At 40.9% G+C, this 10,722-nt stretch overlaps 1 protein-coding gene across 1 annotated transcript in view; it reads left to right on the top strand.

Moving 5' to 3' along the window:
- The window catches only part of LOC104465497 (mineralocorticoid receptor-like), a gene marked incomplete at its 5' end in the record, with an annotated part of 85,197 nt that extends 78,734 nt beyond the window's left edge, over window positions 1-6,463 (top strand). Inside the window, one exon of the mRNA XM_010078562.1 lies at window positions 2,693-6,463. Within this exon, the coding sequence (XP_010076864.1) occupies window positions 2,693-2,848 (156 nt within the window). The remainder of the gene's footprint in view (window positions 1-2,692) is intronic.
- Between the last annotated feature and the right edge of the window lie 4,259 nt (window positions 6,464-10,722).

The raw sequence follows: 10,722 nt of genomic DNA, 5'->3' as shown, positions 1-10,722 counted from the left end.
TTCCCAACACAAAATCCCAGAAACGGAGGGTGAAAGCGGCCAGGTGAGATCTAGTCAGGAGTTCTCAGCGCACGGGGATTTTACAAGCCCGTGAAGAACAGCTAGCAGGGTGTTTGGTCTAGAAAACTCCTAAGCCAAATGGAGAGGTGCTTTCTCCATCTGACCTGATCATAGTGTGAGTTGGCCTTTGATTCTCCCACAGTCATTCCTTTTTTTTTTTTTAAATTAGTGCTCGAAATACTTCCCCGAGCCCCCAAGCCACGCAGCTTTTGAGGTTGCAGTTCAGTCCGGACCGCAGTGTGTGTTCCTTCTGACACACAGGGTACGCTTCCGAATGCTCCTGTTCTCTTACCGTGGCTGGTTATTAAGTACATGAAAGTCAATAACTTTGCTTAAGAAAGGAAACAGAGGAACAAACATTTTAGCAAATCAAATAGGTAGAGAACATGTATTATCCTGAAGGCTCCAAACCCAAGTATTAGATGACGGTAAGGGGTTCTAGGTATTTTCTTTTAAACTGCTGCATTAACTTAACCTTCCTCCTCTGTGGTGATACTCATAATGTGCTGCTATGACAGTTTCCGTGATCACACCCTGTTCTTCCCCACTGGATGGCTAACACATGTATTACAGATGATAGATCATGCTCTCTTCCTGGGTGTTGTCATCTTTCCTTTCCCCTTTAGTCCCCGTATTCACCAGGCGCACATATGTACCTGATACTACTCAACGCTTGCTAAGAGGGGAGAATTAAGTTTCCATGTGGGCTTTTCTGTGATACCCATCTCTGCATTCAAAGACTTCACACAAAAAAAAAGATTGCAAAAAAAAAAAAAAAAAAGTGTGATGAGACAGGAACTAGGGTGAATTCCCCAGAAGGTGAGCCATCGGCACGGCCAGAAGTGCGGCAGAGCTGACCCCAACCCCCTTGCTTGCGTCCAGGGGTGTGAAACGACTTGTGTTCGAGGTTGGGAAGAGCAGTGCCTTCATGAGGCCATCGTGAAGGTTGTGCTGGGCTGCAGCAAAAAAAAAAAAAAAAAAGTGTGATGAGACAGGAACTAGGGTGAATTCCCCAGAAGGTGAGCCATCGGCACGGCCAGAAGTGCGGCAGAGCTGACCCCAACCCCCTTGCTTGCGTCCAGGGGTGTGAAACGACTTGTGTTCGAGGTTGGGAAGAGCAGTGCCTTCATGAGGCCATCGTGAAGGTTGTGCTGGGCTGCAGGGCTGAATTTGTGGCGGTGCTGGTGTTTGATGACGGGCGGGGAGGAGGCGGAGGCTGTTGTACCAAGAGACAGTTTCCTTCCCTTGGGTTTTGTGGATATTTGGAGTATTTTTGGTGTGGAGCATTTGCAGAAACAACCTCCTCCTAATGTGTAAACTTGTATTTGATAAACTAAACAAGCAAGAAGGGTTTAAGTCTTTTGCAAGGACAAAAGGCACCAAAATTAAGCTGTGGATAATTTTTAAATTTTAAAAGAGCAGAGGCTGTAGTTTTTCTTCAGTTGCACAACACGGTAATTTGGTGAACTGCAGGGGGAAGTAATACGCTAACTTGAAACCCAGACACGCTTCATTCACGGGTGCCTCGAAAGTCGACTTGCCTCTGTCTCTTGACTGATTTGTGTTTTTTTTAAAGGAAAGATTAGAAGGGGTCCAACTGGTAAGGCTCTAGGAAATTCATTTAGATCACACCAATCAAAAAAATGTAGTTTTGAAATACTATTCTCTTACAGTTAAAAATCACAGACACAGAGCCACATGGGTTGAGCCATGAGATTGCTTTGCCATGGTTTGTTGTTAAAATAGAAGCAATTCCTGGGCAGTGAGGCTGGAAGAGGTCGTCACAGTTCTCTTGCTCTCATGGCTGTTGTTTTAGAGCAAAGATCAGCTGCAGTTTGCAATTTTGTGTGGAGGAAATAGCACAATGCAAGAGGTAAATTAAAATGCTCAAAAGCCAAAGGTAATGTTCATTCTTGTAGTGTGGTTAAGTTTCCCGTAACGCATAGACCAGAATGAAACTCTGTAACTGAGAATTAGGGGTTTTTTTCCCTAATACTTCCTTAAATATTGCCTGTGTAGCTCAATGAGAAGTAAGCAGAAGAAAAGTTTGGGGGGCGTGTATTAACAAATGCATTTAGATATAAATAGACATGCTTTATCAGATGGACAATTTCCTATAGACTGTGATGCTATAAAAGCCAAAATGCTCCAGTGGGACACAGCGTTCGTGGTGTTCAGCTGAAAACATCAACTGCGCAGTTGTAGGTTGTGGCCCCTGGACAGCGCACTGAAGTTAAGTAAATAATGTGATTTAAGGAACATGTATCCAGCTGAGATTTAGAGATGCGATAGTTCATGGCTGTTCCTTTCCCTCTGGGCAGAGGCTTTATTTTCATAGACGTTGAGTACCTATAGTTTTCGTGGTGGCCAGTTGCCTGTTAGTGAAATGAAAAGTGCACTTATGCTGAAAAATCCAATCTGTGGTGTCCTGGTTTTTCCTAGTTAGTTGATTTTTAACCAGTTAAGTAGCAATTTGGGATTTGAGATCCTTTGCTTTTTAACCCCTGCGAATGGGCTGCCAAGTCAGGGTAAGATGCCATTTCTTGGTAATAACCCACATGACCAATAAGCTGCTGTTTGCATGTGAATTTCTCTGTGTTTTTCCTAAGAAGTGTTTCTTTCTGTATTTCAGCTTGTTAGTGACTTACTGGAATTCTGTTTCTACACCTTCCGAGAGTCTCAGGCACTGAAAGTAGAGTTTCCAGCCATGCTGGTGGAAATCATCAGTGACCAGCTACCAAAGGTGGAATCTGGGAATGCCAAGCCCCTGTACTTTCACAGGAAGTGATAGAAAATGTCTTAAATGGAAGAACTTTGCCTTAAGTTTCCCTGTGTTATTCCACACCCATGAAGGACCCAAGAAACCATATTTTAAACATGCTCTTTACACTCGTTCAGCAGTCTCTGAATAGTCTCAAATCATGTGAAGGGTTTGGGGAATGGAAAACGGTTGACTCGGATTTGGCAAGACCTAGATGTTGGGAAATGACCCCCCTAACCCTAAACCACTTAGAAAATGTTCCTGTTCCTCTGGATGAAAAGCCATATCTAGTCAATAACTCTTTGATTTTGATATTTTAACAGATGGAGTTTTAAATATGCCATGTAGTTTCTGGTATTGTTTGCTTGTTTTAAAAGGGTTCAAGAACTAATGAGAACTTTTTAAAGCTTACCCTTGGTTTGCACATAAAACGTAAAGTCAATATGGGGCATTAATATTCTTTTCTTGTAAAAAAAATAGAAAACAAACAAAAACTCTCTATATACACACATATATACACACAGACACAAACCAACCCTAACGTGTAAGTAATAACAGAACATTTGGTGTGGAATACTCTGTTATCCCCACCTGCGGCATTTGTTATCCCGTGTTATCCCGCCACAGACGATATACACTGTGTTAAGTGTCCATTTACTATTTAATTCAGAAAAGGATAAGATGTGAAAACAAATGCCGTGGTATCAATTTATAGTATCTATTGTGCTGGCTTTACAAATAATTTTTTGCAGTCTTTTGCTGTACTGTACATTGCTGTATGTATAAATTGTGAAGGACCTGAAATAAGGTGTAAGGAACTTTTGTAAATGAGACAAAAAAAATCTTTAATGGTTAATAGGATGAATGGGAAAGTATTTTTGAAAGAACTCTATTTTGCTGGAGACTATTTAAGTACTATCTTTGTCTAAACAAACAAGGTAATTTTTTTGTAAAGTGAAATGTTCTGCATGCATAATGAACCGTTTACAGTGTATTTAAGAAAGGGAAAGCTGTGCCTTTTTTAGCATCATATCTAATTTACCATCCTACAGTATCTGTTGTAAATAACCACACTTAACCTTTTCAGTTGTATTTAAGACTTTGTTTTCCTCTCTATTTTTTGCCCTTTTGTCTTGCTTGCAAGCATACGTGACTTGAGCACATCTTGGCAATCCCGCTCCGTGTTTCTGTAGGAAACCACACGATGTTGTGTTTGCCACTTTACGAAGGTTTCATTTAACAAGACAAATCATTCTCTCTCCAAAGCTTTTGCCAGCTCAATGATGTAGTGAGTGCTCGCCCTCTCTTCCCTTCCTCCATGGGAGCAGGGGTGAATAAGATGTTGAATGATTTTTTTTTTTTTTTTTTAATTAAGGTTTCCCAGATTGATTGGTTTTTCCTTTGAATACTGGATAGATAAAACATCTTAAAAGTTCAGATTATTATTTCAGATGGGGGAGAGCGATTTCTGGTTACGATGAAGGGAACATGCAGATCATTACAGTAAGTATATTGAACAGCCTTGTACTGGTGAGAGGGAGGGCGAGGTGCTGATAAGGGCAGATTAGCCGAGTAGAATTTTTAGAGTGGTAAAAACAGTCTGTAATTTTGTAAGAGGTTTTGTACTCATCAGAACACATCTGAAAAGACAAAAGGTCACACTAACAAGTTCAACTCGGTTGGTCTGATTTTGTCTCAATGTTTTCTCTAGAGTAAGACTGCAAAGAAAAACTTCTTGAGGTGATTTTCACTGTTTCACAATTTATAAGCAAATACAGACTTTTGGAGTAGAATAGAGGACAGGTGAACTTTTCTGAGGCTCAACTCTTGCTGCCACGTGCTCATTTCAATAGAATAGCGTTTTGGAGTCCTGATCTATCGTGTTCTCTCCGGGTGCCACTGGTATTTCTGAGCTCTAGTTCGTCCCTTGGCTGGTCAGAATGTAGCATTTCTTTTCAAAGGTGGTCAAATCAAGACTTCTCCGCCCTTTCCGAGTCCAAATTTCGAGGTGCGCTTCGGTGCACTGCAGACAGTCAGTGCTGCTTGTCTTTTTAAATGACACCTGCCTTATGCAATGAGTAACCTGTAAAGACTGTATTCAGAGAAGGGTTTTTATATATAAAAATATACATACATATATTATTTGCATTTTGGAAGTCTAATTCATAGGCAGATCTTTAAATACTGACCTGCACAGCAATATGAAAGCCAAACTTCCAATGTTAGATACACAGCATGCAGACTGGTTGTTTACAGTAAAGAAAACAGTCATACATCCATCTTTTCATTTACATTTTGTTTTTCTTTTTTAAAGTCTAAAATAGAAAATTTCAAAGCCAGGTTCTGGGTGAATATAGTCTGCAACAGCTTTTTATATTAACAAAGTTACTGCCTCCTTTTCTGTTTCAGAGTAACTTTGCTTGATTAAAACAGCAAAGCCATATTCTACACTCACTGTTAAATGCCTGTCCCAGTCCAAATTGTTGTCTGTTTGCTCCTATTTTTGTACCTTATTACTTTTAATCTTGGTTTGGTACAATTCATAATTCACAGAAACTTCATATAATTAAACACACTAAATTAGTTTTAAAAAGCAATTTATATCTTTATGCAAAAAGTATGTCTGTCTTTGCAAACAACTGTAAGCAGATTATAATAAATCCTTTACTTTAATCACGTGTTGTTTATGAAACCATTCATTGATGATTATTTTTTGCTAGAGATCATTGCAGTGCTAGATCCAATTGGATAGAGATGTTGTAAGAGGCAGTATTCTCTTGTCAAGGACACTTAAGCAGAATAGCCATCACTTTTTTTATCTAAACCTATGTACAGCAAAAAAAAAACCCAATCCAACCTTACTTTCTAGCTACTGGGAAGTTACGTTCTTTGGAATTTGTTTAGAATGAAATAGGCATTTGTCTCCTGCAAAATACAAACCAACACCTTTTAGAAGGGGGCTTCTGTTCATGGAGCTGAACTGTTTTGTTGTAAGAAGGAACGGGGATATACAGCAAGAGCATTGTATACACGGTTAAAAATGTAAAATAGTGTTAATGTACTGCAGCGGGTGTTTCAGGATACTACACACCGTGCGACTCCACAGTTGCGCACAATAAAATAGAAAAGACTACAGTTTGCAATATCAAACTCTTATTAAAAAGATACTTTACAATCAATAATGCAAAAAGCTAATTCACAGGGTGGTGTTTTTCACTGACTTGTTTAAACATTTATGAAATTAAACAATTCTACAGTTAATGCACTTTTAATTGTTTATTAAAGATTTGACTTTTTTTAGAGCAATGTTTTCAGCTGGAGGTCAATGACTTGGTAAGACAGCAGTTCTGAGGCCAGGAAGGTCAGAGGAATGTTTAAGAATTCTTGGAGTTTAAATAGATTCTTGGATGAAAAATAAAAGCAGCCAGCAGTATGGTGTAAACAGTAAAATCTATGCATAATGATGCATTTATAATTAGGGGTTTGCTTCTGTATGTTTAAAGCTTTTTAAATAAATAGAAAATATTGTTTGGTCTTTATGTTAATGTCTGCAAGTACCTATTTTTCTTTTTCCTTTTTTTTTCCTTTTTTTTTAAATACAAATTGTACAAATACACATGAATTAAACTGGTTTGATTGCAAGTATTTCTTGCATTTTAATCTCAGAGAGCTGCTGGTGCAGTGATACCCTTCAGAGGCGAGCTTCTGCGCATCTAGAAACAATATTAAACAACAGAAAGTAAGTAACAATCTAATAGAACATCTTTCTTCAGCAGCCAGACGTGGCTGCGTACAGAGCTGCGGTACCCACTGACCAAAGTTAGAATTTCTCTTCCTGGAAAGGGGGATTCACTGTTTGCCATACGCTAGCTTTCCCCAGATCGCCTTTTTCCCCAATTGCCTTCTCAGGGCCAGGTCTTTTCCAGTTAGAAAGTTAGAAGGGGAAATAAAACTCTCCCCCTCCTGGTTTGTTCCATGCTCAAGTATTTACTGCGAAGTTTGGCACAAAGTCTGTCCTGTGAGACCACTGTTTAATTGCATTTCTTTTTTTTTTTTTTTAATAACAAGTTACACAAACTTTTTATTGCCATAAATCCTTGCACCTGCCTCCTGTCTGCTGAATTGTCAGAAGAAAAGAATAGTAGAGGATCAGCAGTGTTAAGAAAAATTTCCCATATGCTGAGAAGCAGATGTATCCGTCATATGCTGTTCTAGAAATAAGAAAATGCTATCGCTACTTAAAAACAGAACGAGACTGGTAACCTGACCTCGAGCAGGGACACTGCTTGCTTTCAGGTACCTACAGAGATTGGGAAGGCGTGAAAAAAAAAAGCCTTTTCATTTCAAAGGTTTTGCTAGGTAAAACATACAAAGTCTTTGAAAGAAGACTTTAATTGTAGTTGTCGATAGCCTGAAGTTTCTTTGGTGCTTACCTGTGCTTACTGCAAGCCCAGAGGAGGGCGTGCCGGTGACCTCTGATGCAGAAGATGATGTCCAAGGCACGTTCAGCTTGAAAGGTGAAACTCCAGCAAAGCCTTCCAGTTGAACTGTGTTCAGCACTGGTGCGCTTACAGCCTACCATCCGCCACCTGTCAGCAACGGATGGACCTTTTACGCCACAAACCAGGTAAGAATTGTGAAATGGGTTAAGAGCAAGAGAACAGGGAACAGAACATTGAGAAAGGCAAGTTTCTCCCCGAGTCCTTTTCCATGATACAATTACAGACGCTCAGCCAGCAAAAGCTGTGAGCAGTGGAGCAGGAACACTTATTTTCATTACAGGGCGGCTTCATCCGTCAATGAGATTTTTGTTTCAATCCCCATGAAAGATGGCATCAGAAGGCAACCTGCCACGAAGCTCAGACAGGACAATGATTAACAACATTCAGCAGCCTGAAAACCCCAGGGATTTTCACCCAGCAGAGTGAAAATGCTGCCTGGCCAAGGCGCAGAGCTGCACGCTGTCCAGCGACTAACACAGACGGTAAATTCCTACTGATCCCAGCTCGTCGGGAGTCTCAGCTTTTCCATTAATTATCCAACAAACACACCTTCAACGTTAATCCCCAGGCTGAGGGATTCAATCTCTGGCCCCACAGTGATGGCAAGGAAAATGTTATTTTGCATAAAAAGCACAACGTGGGGTTTTTTTCCTCCCCCTAATTCAATCTCTAATTTTCAGCCTGCGCCATGCATTCCCTACCAGGAGTCTCAGCTTTTGGAAATCGCCAAGTACATGTCTCTGTGCCCAGCTTCAGGAAGGGGAACAATCTCTAAGGATGGGCAAGGGGCCTGACATATTTAATTTTTAGCATTGTTTAACCTCTACTTCCAAACGGTCAGTAGAAGGGCATCGCTTACAGCACTCTTCAAGCAGCGCTGATGAAGAATGAGACAGGCCATGGCTACTCAGCTGCACAAGTCTCTACTCGGCCTTTACTCAGCATGAGTACCACCGGGCTGATGTGGAAAGCGGTGGGTAGCAGTTACCACAGCTAAATCCCTGAGGCAGTGTGGTTAGCCCAAGAGCCGGATCTGATGGGGCTCAGCTCACAGCACCACCTTCAGACAATGTCTGAGACATGAGAAAGTTTGGATTAGTGTTACCTCTGCTCTGCATAGTATTGCTCAGTAGAAAACTTTTCTTCTTCTTTGGGTTCTGCGTGAGTCCAGAAGTAACAGGAACCTCAAAACATCTCACCTAAAGGCAAACAAGGTCGCAGGACGGGACTGAAGAGACACCAAGTCCTTTACTCCTTCTCTATATATCTGCTTTTTTAAACGACCTCAGTTAAAAGGGAAAAAAAACCCAAAACCAAACATACACCGAACTGAGAAATAAGTTGAGAATTTTGGAAGATGGCAGTCAGAACAAGATCAAACCTGCACTGCATGTTTAAAACAACAACAAAACAAATGGAAGTGACCTACAAAGCTTGTAAGCATCAAGTTTTCAAAGCGTCGTCGTGAGCTGAAGAGCCAGCATACCCACCTGCCACGCCTACTACACCAATACCAAACATTCACATTCTCCCTCAACATTGTCACCAACTCATAGCCATGAAAACTGAACCTGGTCACACACGCACCCCGCTGCCTCCAGGATGACTCCCTAAGGAAGGCCACAATGAGTTGTGGCCCCAGGTGACACAGCACCCAGCCAGAACAGGGCTGTGCCGTGTGAACACATCTGAGTAAGGAAACCTGCAATCTGTTGCTGGATGCCTTCATGCAACTATTTCCTTAACAGTGAGTCAAGGCGCAAATTAAGAACTTGATCTCCTCCACAGACATCCAAAAGCCATCTCCAACACTTGGGTCAGCACCACTACGCCAAGACAGGAATTGCCTGGAAGCTATATGGCAGAGAGTCGCTGCGCAAGCGAGGTTCAGCGCTGGAGAGCTGCGCTGACTTGGCCCACCATGGCTCCATCTGGAAACGATTTGTGCGCACTCCAATGGTCTCTGCAGTCTGGGCAAAGGAACAAAATAATGGCATGGAGTTCAGTCCTAAGGGGGGGAAAAGCCATCCCAACCCTAAGGCAGCATTAACCGTTAACTGGTTTACTAATCACATTAGTTAGAAAAACCTGCAAGCTAAGTATATCTGCAGTAAATGACTCAAAATCCACAGAGTCGAGTCCCATTTAACAAAGAAGCGAGCCTGTACTAGCGGGGCATGCCGTCATATTTTCCTGCATCCTCTCCACTGCCTCCCAGAGGGTCTTACTTGAAGGAGAGAAAAATACAAAGATTAATGATAAACTGCATGTAAGTTTTTTTTATACACCACAAGATTTCTGGAGGCTTTTTCTACGACCACAGCTAACTCTCACTACTCAAAGAGTGCTACAAATGATGAGGCAGCTGCTCGAGGACTCCGATACTATGAAGTACCATCAAGAGCTTACAATTGACAATTACAAGGGAAGGAAGGAAGGGAAGCTCAGGGAGGAGTGAGACAGACAGACAGCAGATAAAATGCAAGTTGCCTCCAGGATGCACAAGGATCAGAGCCAGAGATTCACTTTTCCTTTTGGCTCAAGTTTGCAGTTGCCTATTGTAAGCGCGGAAAGTTCCCCATCCATTTCAGAGCCGGCTTGCGGCTGCCTGCATACAGCTGCCAGTAATTATTTCACATCATAACTTACAGAACCAGAGCAAAATATTCTCCAACTTAGGAATGACTTTAGGTCAAATAGCAAATAACATTTTATTTCATTGACAGTGATATTTTTGAGTAGCAAAGGAACCACGACATAAAGGAGCGTATAATAAAAGTTCATATGCCTTACCTTTATAAAATAATGAAATCATACACACAACATAGACGAATGTGTTCTTTGAAGACATTTGAAAAATGTCATGTCTTGATACCTATTATTATCCTACTGGTGTCTGTTCCATATTGTCTATTCCACTTTGAAATATACTTTAATTGTCAGCATGATAGCTTTTTTTATCCAACAGTATTCTCCAAACACAAATAATATTCTGTTACAAATACTAGTTACCGACGCATAATCTCCAGGACACTAAGTTTATAAAAATCTTCTTCAACTGATAGTTGAGTCACAGATCAACCAAATATTTGACTTTAAATGCTACCTATGCTGCAAACAAACATACCCCTACTGCTCTTTACAATTGAAAAAACACCCTATTAAAAAATCAATCTATCACTCCATCCCCCTTCTATTCCCACCTCCCCGGCATTCCAACCCTTAATCTTTTTTTTGTAACTCATATTTGGCAACAGTTAATGTTTTTATACCAGTTAGGATCTTCAACCCATAGTCAGGCTCTTCATTGATTAAAAGCAGTCACAAAAGTAGAGAGAAGTGACTATAACAAAAATCCATGGATACCATGTACACCTTCTTGGCGTTCCTTGCACGAAG

The sequence above is a fragment of the Pterocles gutturalis genome, unplaced genomic scaffold (genome assembly GCF_000699245.1).
Source record: "Pterocles gutturalis isolate BGI_N339 unplaced genomic scaffold, ASM69924v1 scaffold4978, whole genome shotgun sequence".
In the NCBI taxonomy this organism is placed as follows: domain Eukaryota; kingdom Metazoa; phylum Chordata; class Aves; order Pterocliformes; family Pteroclidae; genus Pterocles; species Pterocles gutturalis.
Note: the sequence above shows the minus strand (reverse complement) of the source record. Positions and strands in the feature narration are given on the sequence as shown.